The 25,408-nt window shown below is 50.8% G+C and overlaps 1 protein-coding gene across 1 annotated transcript in view; it reads left to right on the top strand.

Annotated features, from left to right (window-relative positions):
• Nucleotides 1-22,553, top strand: part of LOC112263286 (5-aminolevulinate synthase-like) — a gene marked incomplete at its 5' end in the record, with an annotated part of 66,140 nt that extends 43,587 nt beyond the window's left edge. Inside the window, 2 exons of the mRNA XM_042304853.1 lie at nt 18,788-18,959; nt 22,394-22,553. Coding sequence (XP_042160787.1) covers nt 18,788-18,959; nt 22,394-22,553 — 332 coding nt within the window. The remainder of the gene's footprint in view (nt 1-18,787; nt 18,960-22,393) is intronic.
• Nucleotides 22,554-25,408: the final 2,855 nt, after the last annotated feature.

The following is a 25,408-nucleotide window of genomic DNA, read 5'->3' as shown; positions in this document are numbered from 1 at the left end:
GTAAACACACAGTCCAGTTCATAGTGAATGATGACAGGCCCTACTGCCTGTAAACACACAGTCCAGTTCATAGTGAATGATGACAGGCCCTACTTCCTGTAAACACACAGTCCAGTTCATAGTGAATGATGACAGGCCCTACTTCCTGTAAACACACAGTCCAGTTCAAGTGAATGATGACAGGCCCTACTTCCTGTAAACACACAGTCCAGTTCATAGTGAATGATGACAGGCCCTACTGTCTGTAAACACACAGTCCAGTTCATAGTGAATGATGGCAGGCCCTACTTCCTGTAAACACACAGTCCAGTTCATAGTGAATGATGACAGGCCCTACTGCCTGTAAACACACAGTCCAGTTCATAGTGAATGATGACAGGCCCTACTGCCTGTAAACACACAGTCCAGTTCAAAGTGAATGATGGCAGGCCCTACTGCCTGTAAACACACAGTCCAGTTCATAGTGAATGATGGCAGGCCCTACTGCCTGTAAACACACAGTCCAGTTCATAGTGAATGATGACAGGCCCTACTGCCTGTAAACATACAGTCCAGTTCATAGTGAATGATGGCAGGCCCTACTGCCTGTAAACATACAGTCCAGTTCATAGTGAATGATGACAGACTGTCCAGTTAATAGTGAATGATGACAGGCCCATGCCTGTAAACATTTATAGTAGTTTTAGTGAAAGATGACAGGCCCTACACCTGTAAACACTTTCACAGTCTAGTTGTTTGTTTTCGAATGATGACAGGCCCTACTGCCTGTAAACAACACAGCCATTACATAGAGCTGATGACAGGCCCTATAACAGAATGACTGTGAATGTGTCCAGCCATACTGCCTGGTAACCTCAGTAGTTCTATAATGATGACAGGCCCTACTGCCTGGTAAACACACAGAATGATGACAGGCCCTACTGCCTGAATGGAGTGTCCAAACATAGACCTCAGTTCAGCTATGAATGAATGACAGGCCCTACTGCCTGTAAACACATAGACCTTCATAGTGAATGATGACAGAATGACTTCCTGTAAACACAGTCCAGTTACATAGACCTGATGTAGGCCCTACTGCCTGTAAACAGAATGAGTTCATAGTGAATGATGACAGGCCCTACTGACCTGGTAAACACACAGTCAGTTCATGACTGTGAATGATGACAGCCCTACATAGACCTCAGTAAACACATCCAGAATGAATGATGACAGGCCCTAGCCATGTAAACACAGACCAGTTCAGTAGGAATGATGACAGAATGACTGTGGGTGTGTCACAGCCAGTTACATAGAATGATGACAGGCCCTAGCCTGTAAACAGAATGACTGTGAATGATGGCAGGCCCTACTGCCTGTAAACATACAGTCCAGTTCATAGTGAATGATGACAGACTGTCCAGTTAATAGTGAATGATGACAGGCCCATGCAGTAAATGGCTTATTTATATATATTTTTACGGGGTGTAGGGTTAGATGTAGGATGTAGGTGGGACACTTGTTAAAAACTTTCACAAGAAGGAAACTATTTGTTTGTTTTCGAATGGCGTTCCGCGTCATGCTCACACAACCCAGCCATTACATAGAGCTCAGTAGGAGCTATAACAGAATGACTGTGGGAATGTCCAGCCATTACATAGACCTCAGTAGGAGCTATAACAGAATGACTGTGGGAGTGTCCAGCCATTACATAGACCTCAGTAGGAGCTATAACAGAATGACTGTGGGTGTGTCCAGCCATTACATAGACCTCAGTAGGAGCTATAACAGAATGACTGTGGGAGTGTCCAGCCATTACATAGACCTCAGTAGGAGCTATAACAGAATGACTGTGGGTGTGTCCAGCCATTACATAGACCTCAGTAGGAGCTATAACAGAATGACTGTGGGTGTGTCCAGCCATTACATAGACCTCAGTAGGAGCTATAACAGAATGACTGTGGGTGTGTCCAGCCATTACATAGACCTCAGTAGGAGCTATAACAGAATGACTGTGGGAGTGTCTAGCCATTACATAGACCTCAGTAGGAGCTATAACAGAATGACTGTAGTGTGTCCCAAATGGCACCCTATTCCCTATATAGTGTACTTCTTTCCAGGGACCCATAGGGCTATTGTCAAAAGTATTGCACCATATAGGGAATAGGGTGCCATTTGGGATGCACTTTGCAACATGCAAAATCATTTCATAGTATTTAAACCCAGCTGGCATGATGTTATGTAAATCTGATTTCTCTGAACACACAGTTGTTATGTAATTCCCAGTGTTTGCTTTGCAGTGATCGCCAAATGATTTGATGCTGTGACCACAGATATTATTTTGCTGTTGTAAATGATTGAAGTCCATTCATATTCAGTCCTCTACTGATGAAGTGCATTTTTGAGCTTTCTTCTAGGACAAAACCTAGAGAGAAACCAGGCTCTGAGGGGGAGGGGGAGGGGTACTGGGGGTAAACCAGAGGAACCAGGCTCTGAGGGGGGCCAGTCCTCTACTGGCTGTACTGGGTAAACCAGAGGAACCAGGCTCTGAGGGGACCAGTCCTCTACTGGCCGTACTGGGTAGAGGAACTAGGTTCTGAGGGGTGTCCAGTCCTCTACTGGCTATACTGGGTAGACCAGAGGAACCAGGCTCTGAGGGGTGACCAGTCCTCTACTGGCTGTACTGGGTAGACCAGAGGAACCAGGCTCTGAGGGGTGACCAGTCCTCTACTGGCTGTACTGGGTAAACCAGAGGAACCAGGCTCTGAGGGGGACGAGTCCTCTACTGGCCGTACTGGGTAGAGGAACTAGGTTCTGAGGGGTGTCCAGTCCTCTACTGGCTGTACTGGGTAGACCAGAGGAACCAGGCTCTGAGGGGTGACCAGTCCTCTACTGGCTGTACTGGGTAGACCAGAGGAACCAGGCTCTGAGGGGTGACCAGAGGGGTGACCAGTCCTCTACTGGCTGTACTGGGTAGACCAGAGGAACCAGGCTCTGAGGGGTGACCAGTCCTCTACTGGCTGTACTGGGTAGACCAGAGGAACTAGGCTCTGAGGGGTGACCAGTCCTCTACTGGCTGTACTGGGTAGACCAGAGGAACCAGGCTCTGAGGGGTGACCAGTCCTCTACTGGCTGTACTGGGTAGACCAGAGGAACCAGGCTCTGAGGGTGACCAGTCCTCTTCTGGCTGTACTGGGTAGACCAGAGGAACCAGGCTCTGAGGGGTGACCAGTCCTCTACTGGCTGTACTGGGTAGACCAGAGGAACCAGGCTCTGAGGGGTGACCAGTCCTCTACTGGCTGTACTGGGTAGACCAGAGGAACCAGGCTCTGAGGGTGACCAGTCCTCCACTGGCTGTACTGGGTAGACCAGAGGAACCAGGCTCTGAGGGGTGGCCAGTCCTCTACAGGCTGTACTGGGTAGACCAGAAGAACCAGGCTCTGAGGGGTGACCAGTCCTCTTCTGGCTGTACTGGGTAGAGAGGAACCAGGCTCTGGGATGACCAGTCCTCTACTGGCTGTACTGGGTAGAGAGGAACCAGGCTCTGAGGGGTGTCCAGTCCTCTACTGGCTGTACTGGGTAGACCAGAGGAACCAGGCTCTGAGGGGTGTCCAGTCCTCTACTGGCTGTACTGGGTAGACCAGAGGAACCAGGCTCTGAGGTGTGACAGTCCTCTACTGGCTGTACTGGGTAGACCAGAGGAACCAGGCTCTGAGGGGTGACCAGTCCTCTACTGGCTGTACTGGGTAGACCAGAGGAACCAGGCTCTGAGGGGTGACCAGTCCTCTACTGGCTGTACTGGGTAGACCAGAGGAACCAGGCTCTGAGGGGTGACCAGTCCTCTACTGGCTGTACTGGGTAGACCAGAGGAACCAGGCTCTGAGGGGTGACCAGTCCTCTACTGGCTGTAGACCAGAGGAACCAGGCTCTGAGGGGTGACCAGTCCTCTACTGGCTGTACTGGGTAGACCAGAGGAACCAGGCTCTGAGTGGTGACCAGTCCTCTACTGGCTGTACTGGGTAGACCAGAGGAACCAGGCTCTGAGGGTGACCAGTCCTCTACTGGCTGTACTGGGTAGACCAGAGGAACCAGGCTCTGAGGGGTGACCAGTCCTCTACTGGCTGTACTGGGTAGACCAGAGGAACCAGGCTCTGAGGGTGACCAGTCCTCTACTGGCTGTACTGGGTAGAGAGGAACCAGGCTCTGAGGGTGACCAGTCCTCTACTGGCTGTACTGGGTAGACCAGAGGAACCAGGCTCTGAGGGGTGACCAGTCCTCTACTGGCTGTACTGGGTAGACCAGAGGAACCAGGCTCTGAGGGGTGACCAGTCCTCTACTGGCTGTACTGGGTAGACCAGAGGAACCAGGCTCTGAGGGTGACCAGTCCTCTACTGGCTGTACTGGGTAGACCAGAGGAACCAGGCTCTGAGTGGTGACCAGTCCTCTACTGGCTGTACTGGGTAGACCAGAGGAACCAGGCTCTGAGTGGTGACCAGTCCTCTTCTGGCTGTACTGGGTAGAGAGGAACCAGGCTCTGAGGGGTGACCAGTCCTCTACTGGCTGTACTGGGTAGACCAGAGGAACCAGGCTCTGAGGGGTGACCAGTCCTCCACTGGCTGTACTGGGTAGACCAGAGGAACCAGGCTCTGAGGGGTGTCCAGTCCTCTACTGGCTGTACTGGGTAGACCAGAGGAACCAGGCTCTGAGGTGTGACAAGTCCTCTACTGGCTGTACTGGGTAGACCAGAGGAACCAGGCTCTGAGGGGTGACTAGTCCTCTACTGGCTGTACTGGGTAGACCAGAGGAACCAGGCTGTGAGGGGTGACTAGTCCTCTACTGGCTGTACTGGGTAGACCAGAGGAACCAGGCTCTGAGGGGTGACCAGTCCTCTACTGGCTGTACTGGGTAGACCAGAGGAACCAGGCTCTGAGGGGTGACTAGTCCTCTACCGGCTGTACTGGGTAGACCAGAGGGACCAGGCTCTGAGTGGTGACCAGTCCTCTACTGGCTGTACTGGGTAGACCAGAGGAACCAGGCTCTGAGGGGTGACCAGTCCTCTACTGGCTGTACTGGGTAGACCAGAGGAACCAGGCTCTGAGGGGTGACAAGTCCTCTACTGACTCTACTGGGTAGACCAGAGGAACCAGGCTCTGAGGGGTGACCAGTCCTCTACTGGCTGTACTGGGTAGACCAGAGGGACCAGGCTCTGAGTGGAGACCAGTCCTCTACTGACTCTACTGGGTAGACCAGAGGAACCAGGCTCTGATGGGTGACCAGTCCTCCACTGGCTGTACTGGGTAGACCAGAGGAACCAGGCTCTGAGGGGTGGCCAGTCCTCTACAGGCTGTACTGGGTAGACCAGAGGAACCAGGCTCTGAGGGGTGACCAGTCCTCTACTGGCTGTACTGGGTAGAGAGGAACCAGGCTCTGAGGGGTGACCAGTCCTCCACTGGCTGTACTGGGTAGACGAGAGGAACCAGGCTCTGAGGGGTGTCCAGTCCTCTACTGGCTGTACTGGGTAGACCAGAGGAACCAGGCTCTGAGGGGTGACCAGTCCTCGTCTGGCTGTACTGGGTAGAGAGGAACCAGGCTCTGAGGGGTGACCAGTCCTCTACTGGCTGTACTGGGTAGACCAGAGGAACCAGGCTCTGAGGGGTGACCAGTCCTCTACTGGCTGTACTGGGTAGAGAGGAACCAGGCTCTGAGGGGTGACCAGTCCTCCACTGGCTGTACTAGGTAGACCAGAGGAACCAGGCTCTGAGGGGTGACCAGTCCTCTACTGGCTGTACTGGGTAGACCAGAGGAACCAGGCTCTGAGAGGTGACCAGTCCTCTACTGGCTGTACTGGGTAGAGAGGAACAAGGCTCGGAGGGGTGACCAGTCCTCTACTGGCTGTACTGGGTAGACCAGAGGAACCAGGCTCTGAGGGTGACCAGTCCTCTACTGGCTCTACTGGGTAGACCAGGAGGAACCAGGCTCTGAGTGGTGACCAGTCCTCTTCTGGCTGTACTGGGTAGAGAGTAACCAGGCTCCAAGGGGTGACCAGTCCTCTACTGGCTGTACTGGGTAGAGAGGAACCAGGCTCTGAGGGGTGACCAGTCCTCCACTGGCTGTACTGGGTAGACCAGAGGAACCAGGCTCTGAGTTGTGTCCAGTCCTCTACTGGCTGTACTGGGTAGACCAGAGGAACCAGGCTCTGAGGGGTGACCAGTCCTCTCTGGCTGTACTGGGTAGAGAGGAACCAGGCTCTGAGGGGTGACCAGTCCTCTACTGGCTGTACTGGGTAGACCAGAGGAACCAGGCTCTGAGGGGTGACCAGTCCTCTACTGGCTGTACTGGGTAGACCAGAGGAACCAGGCTCTGAGGGGTGACCAGTCCTCCACTGGCTGTACTGGGTAGACCAGAGGAACCAGGCTCTGAGGGGTGACCAGTCCTCTACTGGCTGTACTGGGTAGACCAGAGGAACCAGGCTCTGAGAGGTGACCAGTCCTCTACTGGCTGTACTGGGTAGAGAGGAACCAGGCTCTGAGGGGTGACCAGTCCTCTACTGGCTGTACTGGGTAGACCAGAGGAACCAGGCTCTGAGGGTGACCAGTCCTCTACTGTCTCTACTGGGTAGACCAGGAGGAACCAGGCTCTGAGGGTGACCAGTCCTCTTCTGGCTGTACTGGGTAGAGAGGAACCAGGCTCTAAGGGGTGACCAGTCCTCTACTGGCTGTACTGGGTAGACCAGAGGAACCAGGCTCTGAGGGGTGACCAGTCCTCCACTGGCTGTACTGGGTAGACCAGAGGAACCAGGCTCTGAGGGGTGACCAGTCCTCTACTGGCTGTACTGGGTAGACCAGAGGAACCAGGCTCTGAGGTGTGACCAGTCCTCTACTGTCTGTACTGGGTAGAGAGGAACCAGGCTCTGAGGGGTGACCAGTCCTCTACTGGCTGTACTGGGTAGACCAGAGGAACCAGGCTCTGAGGGGTGACCAGTCCTCTACTGGCTGTACTGGGTAGACCAGAGGAACCAGGCTCTGAGGGGTGACCAGTCCTCTACTGGCTGTACTGGGTAGACCAGAGGAACCAGGCTCTGAGGGGTGACCAGTCCTCTACTGGCTGTACTGGGTAGACCAGAGGAACCAGGCTCTGAGGGGTGACCAGTCCTCTACTGGCTGTACTGGGTAGACCAGAGGAACCAGGCTCTGAGGGGTGACCAGTCCTCTACTGGCTGTACTGGGTAGACCAGAGGAACCAGGCTCTGAGGGGTGACCAGTCCTCTACTGACTCTACTGGGTAGACCAGAGGAACCAGGCTCTGAGGGGTGACCAGTCCTCTACTGGCTGTACTGGGTAGACCAGAGGAACCAGGCTCTGAGGGGTGACCAGTCCTCTACTGACTCTACTGGGTAGACCAGAGGAACCAGGCTCTGAGGGGTGACCAGTCCTCCACTGGCTGTACTGGGTAGACCAGAGGAACCAGGCTCTGAGGGGTGACCAGTCCTCTACTGGCTGTACTGGGTAGAGAGGAACCAGGCTCGGAGGGGTGACCAGTCCTCTACTGGCTGTACTGGGTAGACCAGAGGAACCAGGCTCTGAGGGGTGACCAGTCCTCCACTGGCTGTACTGGGTAGACCAGAGGAACCAGGCTCTGAGGGGTGACCAGTCCTCTACTGGCTGTACTGGGTAGACCAGAGAACCAGGCTCTGAGGGTGACCAGTCCTCTACTGGCTGTACTGGGTAGAGAGGAACCAGGCTCTGAGGGGTGACCAGTCCTCTACTGGCTGTACTGGGTAGACCAGAGGAACCAGGCTCTGAGGGGTGACCAGTCCTCTACTGGCTGTACTGGGTAGAGAGGAACCAGGCTCTGAGGGGTGACCAGTCCTCCACTGGCTGTACTAGGGTAGACCAGAGGAACCAGGCTCTGAGGGGTGACCAGTCCTCTACTGGCTGTACTGGGTAGACCAGAGGAACCAGGCTCTGAGGGGTGACCAGTCCTCTACTGGCTGTACTGGGTAGAGAGGAACCAGGCTCTGGAGGGGTGACCAGTCCTCTACTGGCTGTACTGGGTAGACCAGAGGAACCAGGCTCTGAGGGTGACCAGTCCTCTACTGACTCTACTGGGTAGACCAGAGGAACCAGGCTCTGAGGGGTGACCAGTCCTCCACTGGCTGTACTGGGTAGACCAGAGGAACCAGGCTCTGAGGGTGACCAGTCCTCTACTGGCTGTACTGGGTAGAGAGGAACCAGGCTCTGAGGGGTGACCAGTCCTCTACTGGCTGTACTGGGTAGACCAGAGGAACCAGGCTCTGAGGGGTGACCAGTCCTCTACTGGCTGTACTGGGTAGACCAGAGGAACCAGGCTCTGAGGGGTGACCAGTCCTCTACTGGCTGTACTGGGTAGACCAGAGGAACCAGGCTCTGAGTGGTGACCAGTCCTCTACTGGCTGTACTGGTAGACCAGAGGAACCAGGCTCTGAGGGTGACCAGTCCTCTACTGGCTGTACTGGGTAGACCAGAGGAACCAGGCTCTGAGGGGTGACCAGTCCTCTACTGGCTGTACTGGGTAGAGAGGAACCAGGCTCTGAGGGGTGACCAGTCCTCCACTGGCTGTACTGGGTAGACCAGAGGAACCAGGCTCTGAGGGGTGACCAGTCCTCTACTGGCTCTACTGGGTAGACCAGAGGAACCAGGCTCTGAGGGGTGACCAGTCCTCTACTGGCTGTACTGGGTAGACCAGAGGAACCAGGCTCTGAGTGGTGACCAGTCCTCTACTGACACTACTGGGTAGACCAGAGGAACCAGGCTCTGAGTGGTGACCAGTCCTGTTCTGGCTGTACTGGGTAGAGAGGAACCAGGCTCTGAGGGGTGACCAGTCCTCTACTGGATGTACTGGGTAGACCAGAGGAACCAGGCTCTGAGGGTGACCAGTCATCTACTGGCTGTACTGGGTAGAGAGGAACCAGGCTCTGAGTGGTGACCAGTCCTCCACTGGCTGTACTGGGTAGACCAGAGGAACCAGGCTCTGAGGGTGACCAGTCCTCTACAGGCTGTACTGGGTAGACCAGAGGAACCAGGCTCTGAGGGGTGACCAGTCCTCCACTGGCTGTACTGGGTAGACCAGAGGAACCAGGCTCTGAGGGGTGACCAGTCCTCTACTGACTCTACTGGGTAGACCAGAGGAACCAGGCTCTGAGGGGTGACCAGTCCTCTACTGGCTGTACTGGGTAGACCAGAGGAACCAGGCTCTGAGGGTGACCAGTCCTCTACTGACTGTACTGGGTAGACCAGAGGAACCAGGCTCTGAGTGGTGACCAGTCCTCTTCTGGCTGTACTGGGTAGACCAGAGGAACCAGGCTCTGAGGGGTGACCAGTCCTCTACTGGCTGTACTGGGTAGACCAGAGGAACCAGGCTCTGAGGGGTGTCCAGTCCTCTACTGGCTGTACTGGGTAGACCAGAGGAACCAGGCTCTGAGGTGGTGACCAGTCCTCTACTGGCTGTACTGGGTAGAGAGGAACCAGGCTCTGAGGGGTGACCAGTCCTCTACTGGCTGTACTGGGTAGACCAGGAACCAGGCTCTGAGGGGTGACCAGTCCTCTACTGGCTGTACTGGGTAGACCAGAGGAACCAGGCTCTGAGTGGTGACCAGTCCTCTTCTGGCTGTACTGGGTAGAGAGGAACCAGGCTCTGAGGGGTGACCAGTCCTCTACTGGCTGTACTGGGTAGACCAGAGGAACCAGGCTCTGAGGAGTGACCAGTCCTCTACTGGCTGTACTGGGTAGACCAGAGGAACCAGGCTCTGAGGGGTGACCAGTCCTCTACTGGCTGTACTGGGTAGACCAGAGGAACCAGGCTCTGAAGGGTGACAAGTCCTCTACTGACTCTACTGGGTAGACCAGAGGAACCAGGCTCTGAGGGGTGACCAGTCCTCTACTGGCTGTACTGGGTAGACCAGAGGGACCAGGCTCTGAGTGGTGACCAGTCCTCTACTGACTCTACTGGGTAGACCAGAGGAACCAGGCTCTGAGGGGTGACCAGTCCTCCACTGGCTGTAATGGGTAGACCAGAGGAACCAGGCTCTGAGGGGTGGCCAGTCCTCTACAGGCTGTACTGGGTAGAGAGTAACCAGGCTCCAAGGGGTGACCAGTCCTCTACTGGCTGTACTGGGTAGAGAGGAACCAGGCTCTGAGGGGTGACCAGTCCTCCACTGGCTGTACTGGGTCACCAGAGGAACCAGGCTCTCTCACTTGTCATCAGGTGTCCAGTCCTCTACTGGCTGTACTGGTCACCAGAGGAACCAGGCTCTGAGGGGGATCTCACCAGTCCTCTCCTTCATCTGTACTGGGTCACCAGAGGAACCAGGCTCTGAGTGGTGACCAGTCCTCTACTGACTCTCACTGGGTCACCAGAGGAACCAGGCTCTGAGGGGTGACCAGTCCTTCATCTCTGTACTTGGGTAGAGAGGAACCAGGCTCTGAGGGGTGACCAGTCCTCCACTGGCTGTACTGGGTAGACCAGAGGAACCAGGCTCTGAGGGGTCGCCAGTCCTCTACTGGCTGTACTGGGTAGAGAGGAACCAGGCTCTGAGGGGTGGCCAGTGGAAAAGGTCAGGGTTCTATAGCAGCAGGCAATGGGAGATGTGTACATAGAGTTCTGTCCATAGTAATGAATAAAGGGTCTCTATCATCATCTGCTCTATGGTTTTGGTCTCATTCATTTCACTAGTCATCAGGACTGGTCAGACTGGTCTCCTTCATCTCACTAGTCATCAGGTAACTCAATCCAGACGGGTCACCTTCATCTCACTAGTCATCAGGTAACTCAACCTAGACTGGTCTCCTTCATCTCACTTGTCATCAGGACTGGTCAGACGGGTCTCCTTCATCTCACTAGTCATCAGGTAACTCAACCTAGACGGGTCTCCTTCATCTCACTAGTCATCAGGTAACTGAACCTGGTCTCATTCATCTCACTAGTCATCAGGACTTGTCAGACTGGTCTCCTTCATCTCACTAGTCATCAGGTAACTCAACCCAGACTGGTCTCCTTCATCTCACTAGTCATCAGGTAACTCAACCCAGACTGGTCTCCTTCATCTCACTAGTCATCAGGTAACTCAACCCAGACTGGTCTCCTTCATCTCACTAGTCATCAGGTAACTCAACCCAGACTGGTCTCCTTCATCTCACTAGTCATCAGGTAACTCAACCTGGTTTCATTCATCTCACTAGTCATCAGGATTGTCAGACAGGTCTCCTTCATCTCACTAGTCATCAGGACTTGTCAGACAGGTCTCCTTCATCTCACTAGTCATCAGGTAACTCAACCTGGTCTCATTCATCTCACTAGTCATCAGGTAACTCAACCCAGACTGGTCTCCTTCATCTCACTAGTCATCAGTGACATTACTGTTTCTTTGATTGACGTTACTAACTCCTTAATGACTTCCCTGCCTATATAACGGTTCATTTTTTTTCTACTTAGACATGATTATCTTAGGACTGGCCCTCAGAACAGGTTAATCTTGTTTTGAAATTGTGATGTTGCCTGGAAACCATTGTGTCAATCAGCTATGGTGACACTTCTCAGCTGTGTGTGTGTGTGTGTGTGTGTGTGTGTGTGTGTGTGTGTGTGTGTGTGTGTGTGTGTAAGCAGGAAATTGTTTTTTTTCTTTGTAGACGGTAAACTCCTTCCCTGTTATTCATCCTTTTCGTCCATCCGTTGTTTCCCTTACAGTAAGCACGGCGGTGACCAACTTCGTCACTAAGCACCAAGTGCATAACAACAACAAAGAATGACACAGATAGTTGACTCGGCTCTGACTACCTAGTGAAACCCTGACTGAGGTCTTACCTGACTCCGAGAAAACAGATGGTCTTTAGTACTGAGGAAGGGTCAGGGGAAGCAGTGACAGTTTCACCCTGAAAGCTCTTAGACGCATAATGAGATTAGATGAGGTGTTGATGGACTATATAGATGGAGACAGGGATTATGTCACCAGTTTACTCCAGGTCAGAATGAGTATTACACCACATGACGCACATGATATAGAGATTGCCATTAAAGTCTGAAAGATTATGAGAACTTGGCCCCACCCCCAAAATAAATGTGAATGAGCTATTTAAACGCGGAAGTGCCATATATGGTCTGCTTTTCACTTACACGTAGAGGAGGAACCAGGAAGATCAATTCTGGTATTCGTGGTATTTTGGTCAGTAAAACATTCTGACAACAGTGCTTCCTGACGGGCCCTTCCCAACAATGTAGAGAGAGAGAGTTAACAACAGGTGTAGTAGACCTTACAGTGAAATGCTGAATACAACAGGTGTAGTAGACCTGACAGTGAAATGCTGAATACAACAGGTGTAGTAGACCTCACAGTGAAATGCTGAATACAACAGGTGTAGTAGACCTCACAGTGAAATGCTGAATACAACAGGTGTAGTAGACCTGACAGTGAAATGCTGAATACAACAGGTGTAGTAGACCTTACAGTGAAATGCTGAATACAACAGGTGTAGTAGACCTTACAGTGAAATGCTGAATACAACAGGTGTAGTAGACCTTACAGTGAAATGCTGAATACAACAGGTGTAGTAGACCTTACAGTGAAATGCTGAATACAACAGGTGTAGTAGACCTTACAGTGAAATGCTGAATACAACAGGTGTAGTAGACCTTACAGTGAAATGCTGAATACAACAGGTGTAGTAGACCTCACAGTGAAATGCTGAATACAACAGGTGTAGTAGACCTTACAGTGAGATGCTGAATACAACAGGTGTAGTAGACCTCACAGTGAAATGCTGAATACAACAGGTGTAGTAGCCCTTACAGTGAAATGCTGAATACAACAGGTGTAGTAGACCTTACAGTGAAATGCTGAATACAACAGGTGTAGTAGACCTCACAGTGAAATGATGAATACAACAGGTGTAGTAGACCTCACAGTGAAATGCTGAATACAACAGGTGTAGTAGACCTCACAGTGAAATGCTTCCTGACGGGCTCTTCCCAACAATGCAGAGAGAAAGAAAGAAATAATAAAAAAATATTAACATGAGGGGGTGGCAGGATAGCCTAGTGGTTAGAGTGTTGGACTAGTAACCGAAAGGTTGCAAGTTCAAATAGATATGGACATATAAGTAGGAATGAAGTGACTAGGTACCAGGATATGTAATAAATAGTAACATGAGTCAAAAGAGTTGGTGCAGAAAGTTAAATATTAAATTAAATTGTTAAACAGATACTCTGGTTAACTATTTAACTAATGATTAGCAGTCTTATGGCTTGGAGGGGGTTTTAAAATGATTTAATGAGACAAAATCCCCCAAATACTTTATATTTTCTACAAGATCAGAAACTATTGTGCACAATTTAACAACATATCAACCTAAAGGTCAGAGGTCATCATAGATATGCACACGGTTTATTCTTAGTTCATAAAAATTCACCTTCCAACTATTCAGCTGAGTCAGATGTTCTGCAGAATAGTGACTGTTGGTGTCTCCTGCCATCTGGTGTGAAGGGAATAGAACAGATTTAAAGGGATCGTCAACAACCAGCTGAAGAGTTAGAGATCAATACCAACCCACACATAATGATGGGTCAGACACCACATAATGAGGGGTTAGACACCACATAATGAGGGGTCAGACACCACATAATGAGGGGTTAGACACCACATAATGAGGGGTCAGACACCACATAATGAGGGGTCAGACACCACATAATGAGGGGTTAGACACCACATAATGATGGGTCAGACACCACATAATGAGGGGTTAGACACCACATAATGATGGGTCAGACACCACATAATGATGGGTCAGACACCACATAATGAGGGGTTAGACAACACATAATGAGGGGTCAGACACCATATAATGAGGGGTTAAACACCACATGAGGGGTTAGACACCACATAATGAGGGGTCAGACACCACATAATGAGGGGTCAGACACCTGACTCTGAAACTATAACCAGGTTTTAGACGGTCCTCTTTCTTAACCCCCTCACTCAACCATAGAGGACTGACCCTGACACTAACTAGATCCTAGACGGTCCTCTGTCTTAACCCCCTCACTCCACCATAGATGACTGACCCTGACACTATAACTAGATCCTAGACGGTCCTCTGTCTTAACCCCCTCACTCCACCATAGATGACTGACCCTGACACTATAACTAGATCCTAGACGGTCCTCTGTCTTAACCCCCTCACTCCACCATAGATGACTGACCCTGACACTATAACTAGATCCTAGACGGTCCTCTGTCTTAACCCCCTCACTCCACCATAGATGACTGACCCTGACACTATAACTAGATGCTAGACGGTCCTCTGTCTTAACCCCCTCACTCCACCATAGATGACTGACCCTGACACTATAACTAGATCCTAGACGGTCCTCTGTCTTAACCCCTCACTCCACCATAGATGACTGACCCTGACACTATAACTAGATCCTAGACGGTCCTCTGTCTTAACCCCCTCACTCCACCATAGATGACTGACCCTGACACTATAACTAGATCCTAGACGGTCCTCTGTCTTAACCCCCTCACTCCACCATAGAGGACTGACCCTGACACTATAATTAGATCCTAGACGGTCCTCTGTCTTAACCCCCTCACTCAAGCATAGAGGACTGACCCTGACACTCTAATTAGATCCTAGACGGTCCTCTGTCTTAACCCCCTCACTCCACCATAGATGACTGACCCTGACACTATAACTAGATCCTAGACGGTCCTCTGTCTTAACCCCCTCACTCCACCATAGATGACTGACCCTGACACTAACTAGATCCTAGACGGTCCTCTGTCTTAACCCCCTCACTCCACCATAGAGGACTGACCCTGACACTAACTAGATCCTAGACGGTCCTCTGTCTTAACCCCCTCACTCAACCATAGAGGACTGACCCTGACACTATAACTAGATCCTAGACGGTCCTCTGTCTTAACCCCCTCACTCCACCATAGAGGACTGACCCTGACACTAACTAGATCCTAGACGGTCCTCTGTCTTAACCCCCTCACTCCACCATAGAGGACTGACCCTGACACTATAACTAGATCCTAGACGGTCCTCTGTCTTAACCCCCTCACTCCACCATAGAGGACTGACCCTGACACTATAACTAGATCCTAGACGGTCCTCTGTCTTAACCCCCTCACTCCACCATAGAGGACTGACCCTGACACTATAACTAGATCCTAGACGGTCCTCTGTCTTAACCCCTCCCTCAACCATAGAGGACTGACCCTGACACTAACTAGATCCTAGACGGTCCTCTGTCTTAACCCCCTCACTCCACCATAGAGGACTGACCCTGACACTATAACTAGATCCTAGACGGTCCTCTGTCTTAACCCCCTCACTCCACCATAGAGGACTGACCCTGACACTATAACTAGATCCTAGACGGTCCTCTGTCTTAACCCCCTCACTCCACCATAGATGACTGACCCTGACACTATAACTAGATCCTAGACGGTCCTCTGTCTTAACCCCCTCACTCCACCATAGAGGACTGACCCTGACACTATAACTAGATGCTTTACGGTTCTGTATCTCAGTTGTGTTTCATGGAACAGGGATATGGGACATGTCTAACAGACAGTGAAGACACATTATTTTTTTGTGGCGTAAGATTTTAAAAGGGTCACACACACAAGCTCTGCTCTGACACTGCGCGCTGTCTCCTTCTATGAAATGATGTGTAATGGAATCATCTCTGGTGGATTGAATGGCTAGATAGGTGAGTGTGAATAATGGACATGACTGAATGGAACTAGGACGTTTGTAGCCTGGATAGCTTGGAGAATAATTGTCGTCAGTAGCTCACTGATATAATGTATTTTCACATTCAGTCCAGTCATTTTTTGACATTATGCTGTTTATCACATTTCTTTGTATGCAGACAAGAAATTTAAAATATAAATGTGAGATTTTTTGTTGTTGTTTTTCAACGAGCCGTTTGAGTATCTGTTTGAGTATCCTGAGAGAACCAGACCCCATGGATGAGCCCCTGTAACGTCTGACTGCTACTGAAACACTGTTATCCTGAGAGAACCAGACCCCATGGATGAGCCCCTGTAACGTCTGACTGCTACTGAAACACTGTTATCCTGAGAGAACCAGACCCCATGGATGAGCCCCTGTAACGTCTGACTGCTACTGAAACACTGTTATCCTGAGAGAACCAGACCCCATGGATGAGCCCCTGTAACGTCAGACTGCTACTGAAACACTGTTATCCTGAGAGAACCAGACCCCATGGATGAGCCCCTGTAACGTCTGACTGCTACTGAAACACTGTTATCCTGAGAGAACCAGACCCCATGGATGAGCCCCTGTAACGTCTGACTGCTGCTGAAACACTGTTATCCTGAGAGAACCAGACCCCATGGATGAGCCCCTGTAACGTCTGACTGCTGCTGAAACACTGTTATCCTGAGAGAACCAGACCCCATGGATGAGCCCCTGTAACGTCTGACTGCTACTGAAACACTGTTATCCTGAGAGAACCAGACCCCATGGATGAGCCCCTGTAACGTCTGACTGCTGCTGAAACACTGTTATCCTGAGAGAACCAGACCCCATGGATGAGCCCCTGTAACGTCTGACTGCTGCTGAAACACTGTTATCCTGAGAGAACCAGACCCCATGGATGAGCCCCTGTAACGTCTGACTGCTGCTGAAACACTGTTATCCTGAGAGAACCAGACCCCATGGATGAGCCCCTGTAACGTCTGACTGCTGCTGAAACACTGTTATCCTGAGAGAACCAGACCCCATGGATGAGCCCCTGTAACGTCTGACTGCTACTGAAACACTGTTATCCTGAGAGAACCAGACCCCATGGATGAGCCCCTGTAACGTCTGACTGCTGCTGAAACACTGTTATCCTGAGAGAACCAGACCCCATGGATGAGCCCCTGTAACGTCTGACTGCTACTGAAACACTGTTATCCTGGAGAACCAGACCCCATGGATGAGCCCCTGTAACGTTGACTGCTACTGAAACACTGTTATCCTGAGAGAACCAGACCCCATGGATGAGCCCCTGTAACGATGATGACTGCTACTGAAACACTGTTATCCTGAGAGAACCAGACCCCATGGATGAGCCCCTGTAACGATAAGACTGCTACTGAAACACTGTTATCCTGAGAGAACCAGACCCCATGGATGAGCCCCTGTAACGTCAGACTGCTACTGAAACACTGTTATCCTGAAAGAACCAGACCCCATGGATGAGCCCCTGTAACGTCTGACTGCTACTGAAACACTGTTATCCTGAGAGAACCAGACCCCATGGATGAGCCCCTGTAACGTCTGACTGCTGCTGAAACACTGTTATCCTGAGAGAACCAGACCCCATGGATGAGCCCCTGTAACGTCCTGACTGCTACTGAAACACTGTTATCCTGAAGAGAACCAGACCCCATGGATGAGCCCCTGTAACGTCTGACTGCTGCTGAAACACTGTTATCCTGAGAGAACCAGACCCCATGGATGAGCCCCTGTAACGTCAGACTGCTACTGAAACACTGTTATCCTGAGAGAACCAGACCCCATGGATGAGCCCCTGTAACGTCTGACTGCTACTGAAACACTGTTATCCTGAGAGAACCAGACCCCATGGATGAGCCCCTGTAACGTCTGACTGCTGCTGAAACACTGTTATCCTGAGAGAACCAGACCCCATGGATGAGCCCCTGTAACGTCTGACTGCTGCTGAAACACTGTTTTCCTGGATGGATCAGATTTACTCAGAGAACAGAACACAAGACCATGAAATATTGAAATGATGAATCTGGGTCATGTTGCAGAGTGTTGGAGCGAAACACTTCTGGGAGTATGGAATCAGATGATGATGTAGGCTAGAGCCAGGCGACATGGACCAAATATCCATATCGCAACAAGGTTTTGTTGTTGTTGTTGTTGCGATAACGATAAATCAGCAATAAATTCCGAAACATCAGTTTTGGGGGGAAGAGCTGCACGATATGGAAAATAACTTTTATGGGCCTATTATATATATATATAATATACTATTCATTACAAATGGAGCCTTGCTCGGCTCCACTCTGTTGGCGCATCAAAACCATTCTAGCAAACAGTCTACTCCGGTTGTAAAGTAGTGCAGAGAACTCTATAGAGATGAGAAGTACATGATACACTCACAGAAAGCTGTCCTCTCTGTAACTAGAACAGCTGTAGTTGCATTGAAAATGGTCTTTTCACAGCAAACTGCATTTTGAGTAACGATCATAGTGCTTGTGTTTCCCATAATGCAATCTCTCCCTTCTCCGTCCTCACAGAGGGAGTGAGAGTGGCTCTCTCCCACAGCAGCCCACAGTGAAACAAGGACAGGCTGATACTTTCATAGCAGGAATCAACATAATGAATAGGCTATTACTGTTGACCAGATAATAGTTTTAGAACAATCTAGAAGAAGTAGCAAAATCATGAAGCTTACTGACATTAGCAAAATACTTCGTAAAACGAGGGCGATGTTGGTGTCGGTAATTTTCGGTTTATCGTCTCAGCTATACTATAGTACCGTTAAAGGAGCCCTAGGTTATGAGTAAGACCAGGAGGTTTTCCTGACCGAGTAAAACAGGCTACAACTAGGACACAGAGTTGTTCCTGGTCAGGTCAGGAGAAACTCCCAGCCCATCAAGGCCTAGGTCCTGACTAGATCTTGTGTAACGACTGTATTTGATCATGTTACCCTGCTTGCAAACCACATTTCCCTTCTGAAGACAAAGTTTGATTGGTTGAATATCCTGTGTGTCTATTCCTCTCAGTAAGCGTGAGTCGACGATGTTCCCGAGCCCACACCGGGACCCTCCGCCCCGTCAGTTTCTCCACTGATGGACAGAAGCTGGTCAACACCTCAGATGATAAGACCCTCAAAATCTGGACTGTTCAGAGACAGAAGTTTCTGTTAACCCTCAACCAGCACATGAACTTGATCCGGTGTGTAGAGTATAAGTATAAAATAAGTATAAAATCAACAACCTGTTATTAACTAATGATATGAATGTGATGGCTGTATGGAATCAACAAAATGTTTCTTAATCTGGTCCCAGATCAGCGTGTCCCGTCTATCGTAATGACCAAAAGAGTTGGTGAGACAACACAAACTGATCTGACAGAAGGGAAAATGCTGATTACTAACATATACTGTTGATGTGATTATTAATTAACTAATGTTTTAGTTAACCTTTATTTAACTAGGCAAGTCAGTTAAAATAACAAATTCCTATTTACAATGACGGCCTACCGAGGAACAGTGAGTTAACTTCCTTGTTCAGGGGGCAGAATGTCTCTAGCAACGTTTCGGTTCCTGCCCCAACACTCTAACCACTAGGCTACCTGCCTCCCCAACACTCTAACCACTAGGCTACCTGCCTCCCCAACACTCTAACCACTAGGCTACCTGCCGCCCCTACACTCTAACCACTAGGCTACCTGCCTCACCAACACTCTAACCACTAGGCTACCTGCCGCCCCTACACTCTAACCACTAGGCTACCTGCCGTCCCTACACTCTAACCACTAGGCTACCTGCCTCCCCCACTAACACTCTAACCACTAGGCTACCTGCCTCCCCAACACTCTAACCACTAGGCTACCTGCCGTCCCTACACTCTAACCACTAGGCTACCTGCCGCCCCAACACTCTAACCACTAGGCAACCTGCCGCCCCAACACTCTAACCACTAGGCTACCTGCCTCCCCAAACCACTCTAACCACTACTCTAACCACTGGCCCCAACACTCTAACCACTAGGCTACCTGCCGCCCCAACACTCTAACCACTAGGCTACCTGCTGCCCGAACACTCTAACCACTAGGCTACCTGCCGCCCCTCAACACTCTAACCACTAGGCTACCTGCCGCCCCTACACTCTAACCACTAGGCCACCTGCCGCCCCTACACTCTAACCACTAGGCTACCTGCCTCCCAACACTCTAACCACTAGGCTAACACTCTAACCACTAGGCTACCTGCCGCCCCTGCACTCTAACCACTAGGCTACCTGCCTCCCCAACACTCTAACCACTAGGCTACCTGCCTCCCCAACACTCTAACCACTAGGCTACCTGCCCCTACACTCTAACCACTAGGCTACCTGCCGCCCCTACACTCTAACCACTAGGCTACCTACCGCCCTCTACACTCTAACCACTAGGCTACCTGCCGCCTCTACACTCTAACCACTAGGCTACCTGCCTCTACACACTAACCACTAGGCTACCTGCCGCCCCTACACTCTAACCACTAGGCCACCTACCACCTCTACACTCTAACCACTAGGCTACCTGCCACCTCTACACTCTAACCACTAGGCTACCTGCCGCCTCTACACTCTAACCACTAGGCTACCTGCCTCCCCTACACTCTAACCACTAGGCTACCTGCCTCCCCAACACTCTAACCACTAGGCTACCTGCCGCCCCTACACTCTAACCACTAGGCTACCTGCCGCCCCTACACTCTAACCACTAGGCTACCTGCCGCCCCTACACTCTAACCACTAGGCTACCTGCCTCTACACTCTAACCACTAGGCTACCTGCCGCCCCAACACACTCTAACCACTAGGCTACCTGCCTCTACACTCTAACCACTAGGCTACCTGCCTCCCCAACACTCTAACCACTAGGCTACCTGCCGCCCCAACACTCTAACCACTAGGCTACCTGCCTCTACACTCTAACCACTAGACTAACTGCCGCCCCAACACTCTAACCACTAGGCTACCTGCCGCCCCAACACTCTAACCACTAGGCTACCTGCCGCCCCAACACTCTAACCACTAGGCTACCTGCCGCCCCTACACTCTAACCACTAGGCTACCTGCCGCCACAACACTCTAACCACTAGGCTACCTGCCGCCACAACACTCTAACCACTAGGCTACCTGCCGCCCCTACACTCTAACCACTAGGCTACCTGCCGCCCCTACACTCTAACCACTAGGCTACCTGCCGCCCCTGCACTCTAACCACTAGGCTACCTGCCGCCCCTACACTCTAACCACTAGGCTACCTGCCGCCCCAACACTCTAACCACTAGGCTACCTGCCGCCCCAACACTCTAACCACTAGGCTACCTGCCTCTACACTCTAACCACTAGGCTACCTGCCGCCCCTGCACTCTAACCACTAGGCTACCTGCCGCCCCTACACTCTAACCACTAGGCTACCTGCCACCTCAACACTCTAACCACTAGGCTACCTGCCGCCCCAACACTCTAACCACTAGGCTACCTGCCGCCCCTACACTCTAACCACTAGGCTACCTGCCGCCCCTGCACTCTAACCACTAGGATACCTGCCGCCCCAAAAACTCTAACCACTAGGCTACCTGCAGCCCCAACACTCTAACCACTAGGCTACCTGCCGCCCCTACACTCTAACCACTAGGCAACCTGCCCCTACACTCTAACCACTAGCCTACCTGCCGCCCCAACACTCTAACCACTAGGCTACCTGCCGCCCCAACACTCTAACCACTAGGCTACCTGCCTCTACACTCTAACCACTAGGCTACCTGCCGCCCCCTGCACACTCTAACCACTAGGCTACCTGCCGCCCCTACACTCTAACCACTAGGCTACCTGCCACCTCAACACTCTAACCACTAGGCTACCTGCCTCCCCAACACTCTAACCACTAGGCTACCTGCCGCCCCTACACTCTAACCACTAGGCTACCTGCCGCCCCTGCACTCTAACCACTAGGATACCTGCCGCCCCAACACTCTAACCACTAGGCTACCTGCCGCCCCAACACTCTAACCACTAGGCTACCTGCCGCCTATACACTCTAACCACTAGGCTACCTGCCGCCCCAACACTCTAACCACTAGGATACCTGCCGCCCCAACACTCTAACCACTAGGCTACCTGCCTCCCCAACACTCTAACCACTAGGCTACCTGCCGCCCCACCTGCCGCCCCAACACTCTAACCACTAGGCTACCTGCCGCCTATACACTCTAACCACTAGGCTACCTGCCGCCCCAACACTCTAACCACTAGGATACCTGCCGCCCGAACACTCTAATCACTAGGCTACCTGCCGCCCCAACACTCTAACCACTAGGCTACCTGCCGCCCCAACACTCTAACCACTAGGCTACCTGCCGCCTATACACTCTAACCACTAGGCTACCTGCCGCCCCATTAATACAGGCAATGTAAATCTAAAAACATCATACTGCCTGTATAAATTACAAGTTAAGTATTTAAAAAAAAATGTAACCTTCATTTTACAGGGATTTATACAGTTACTTTTTGAAAGCATAGTTTTACTGGATAGTATTTCAAATGGAGTATTTCTGTTTTCAGCATGTCTCATTAGTTTGTGTAAAATGCATCTGATTGTTAATCCTTTCTTCAGGTTTTCACCAGACGGACAGTTGACAGTGTCAGCCAGTGATGACAAACCCATTAAGATCTGGGACAAGAGCAGTCAGGAGTGTTACCACTCATTCTCTGAACATGGAGGACAAGGCTTAATCTGCAGTGAACTACCCTGGAACATGGAGGACGAGGCTTAATCTGTAGTGAACTACCCTGGAACATGGAGGACAAGGCTTAATCTGTAGTGAACTACCCTGGAACATGGAGGACGAGGCTTAATCTGTAGTGAACTACCCTGGAACATGGAGGACGAGGCTTAATCTGTAGTGAACTACCCTGGAACATGGAGGACGAGGCTTAATCTGTAGTGAACTACCCTGGAACATGGAGGACGAGGCTTTAATCTGTAGTGAACTACCCTGGAACATGGAGGACGAGGCTTAATCTGTAGTGAACTACCCTGGAACATGGAGGACGAGGCTTAATCTGTAGTGAACTACCCTGGAACATGGAGGACGAGGCTTAATCTGTAGTGAACTACCCTGGAACATGGAGGACAAGGCTTAATCTGTAGTGAACTACCCTGGAACATGGAGGACAAGGCTTAATCTGTAGTGAACTACCCTGGAACATGGAGGACAAGGCTTAATCTGTAGTGAACTACCCTGGAACATGGAGGGCAAGGCTTAATCTGTAGTGAACTACCCTGGAACATGGAGGGCAAGGATTAATCTGTAGTGAACTACCCTGGAACATGGAGGACAAGGCTTAATCTGCAGTGAACTACCCTGGAACATGGAGGACGAGGCTTAATCTGTAGTGAACTACCCTGGAACATGGAGGACGAGGCTTAATCTGTAGTGAACTACCCTGGAACATGGAGGACGAGGCTTAATCTGTAGTGAACTACCCTGGAACATGGAGGACGAGGCTTAATCTGTAGTGAACTACCCTGGAACATGGAGGACGAGGCTTAATCTGTAGTGAACTACCCTGGAACATGGAGGACGAGGCTTAATCTGTAGTGAACTACCCTGGAACATGGAGGACGAGGCTTAATCTGTAGTGAACTACCCATGGAGGACGAGGCTTAATCTGTAGTGAACTACCCTGGAACATGGAGGACGAGGCTTAATCTGTAGTGAACTACCCTGGAACATGGAGGACGAGGCTTAATCTGTAGTGAACTACCCTGGAACATGGAGGACGAGGCTTAATCTGTAGTGAACTACCCTGGAACATGGAGGACGAGGCTTAATCTGTAGTGAACTACCCTGGAACATGGAGGACGAGGCTTAATCTGTAGTGAACTACCCTGGAACATGGAGGACGAGGCTTAATCTGTAGTGAACTACCCTGGAACATGGAGGACGAGGCTTAATCTGTAGTGAACTACCCTGGAACATGGAGGACGAGGCTTAATCTGTAGTGAACTACCCTGGAACATGGATGACGAGGCTTAATCTGTAGTGAACTACCCTGGAACATGGAGGACGAGGCTTAATCTGTAATGAACTACCCTGGAACATGGAGGACGAGGCTTAATCTGTAGTGAACTACCCTGGAACATGGAGTGAACTACCCTGGAATCTGGCTTAGTGAACTACCCTGGAACATGGAGGACGAGGCTTAATCGGTAGTGAACTACCCTGGAACATGGAGGACGAGGCTTAATCGGTAGTGAACTACCCTGGAACATGGAGGACGAGGCTTAATCGGTAGTGAACTACCCTGGAACATGGAGGACGAGGCTTAATCTGTAGTGAACTACCCTGGAACATGGAGGACGAGGCTTAATCTGTAGTGAACTACCCTGGAACATGGAGGACGAGGCTTAATCTGTAGTGAACTACCCTGGAACATGGAGGACGAGGCTTAATCTGTAGTGAACTACCCTGGAACATGGAGGACGAGGCTTAATCGGTAGTGAACTACCCTGGAACATGGAGGACGAGGCTTAATCGGTAAGTAGTAATATTTTCTGCCTCTGTCATCCTTACCTCCACCTGCAGTCACATACCTCTTTCACTCCACTGGGAGTTGAGTTCCCTCCTCCAAGAGGCGTAAGAAGGACTAGAACAATCAGAAAGGCCATGGCTGTTCCTCTGTCACGTTGCAGGTTGAACCGTTCACCTACAGGTTTACCTACAGGTTTACCCACAGGTTCACCTACAGGTTTACCTACAGGTTTACCTACAGGTTCACCTACAGGTTCACCTACAGGTTTACCTACAGGTTCACCTACAGGTTTACCTACAGGTTTACCTACAGGTTTACCTACAGGTTCACCTACAGGTTCACCTACAGGTTCACCTACAGGTTTACCTACAGGTTTACCTACAGGTTCACCTACAGGTTCACCTACAGGTTTACCTACAGGTTTACCTACAGGTTCACCTACAGGTTTACCTACAGGTTCACCTACAGGTTCACCTACAGGTTCACCTACAGGTTCACCTACAGGTTTACCTACAGGTTTACCTACAGGTTACCCACAGGTTCACCTACAGGTTTACCTACAGGTTTACCTACAGGTTTACCTACAGGTTCACCTACAGGTTTACCTACAGGTTTACCTACAGGTTCACCTACAGGTTTACCTACAGGTTTACCTACAGGTTTACCTAAGTGGTCTAATGTCGAGGTGATTCCACTTCAAATGCTGTTGTGATGAACATTTACAGTTTGGTCATTTAGCAGACACTCTAATCCAGAGACATTTACAGTCCGATCCAGGTTTACAGTCCGATCCAGGTTTACAGTCTGACCAATGTTTATAGTTCGATCCATGTTTACAGTATGATCAGGTTTACAGTCAGATCCAGGTGTGTGCCTCACATCTGAATAACTGTGATTTTGGAGTGTTGTATCACTGTCAATGATTTGACTCTGAGGAGTTTCAGTGAAAGCCTGCAGTGGGTGGCAGACAGACCGGACTTCTGTTGTAATAGCGCTCATCAACCACCAGATGGGGCGCTGCAACTGTTGACAGAATACGAGCAGGCTTATGTAGCTATTGACCTGAGGTGAGAAAAACCTTAAGGCTGTTCCT

This window comes from Oncorhynchus tshawytscha, linkage group LG02 (assembly GCF_018296145.1).
Source record: "Oncorhynchus tshawytscha isolate Ot180627B linkage group LG02, Otsh_v2.0, whole genome shotgun sequence".
NCBI lineage: Eukaryota > Metazoa > Chordata > Actinopteri > Salmoniformes > Salmonidae > Oncorhynchus > Oncorhynchus tshawytscha.
Note: the sequence above shows the minus strand (reverse complement) of the source record. Positions and strands in the feature narration are given on the sequence as shown.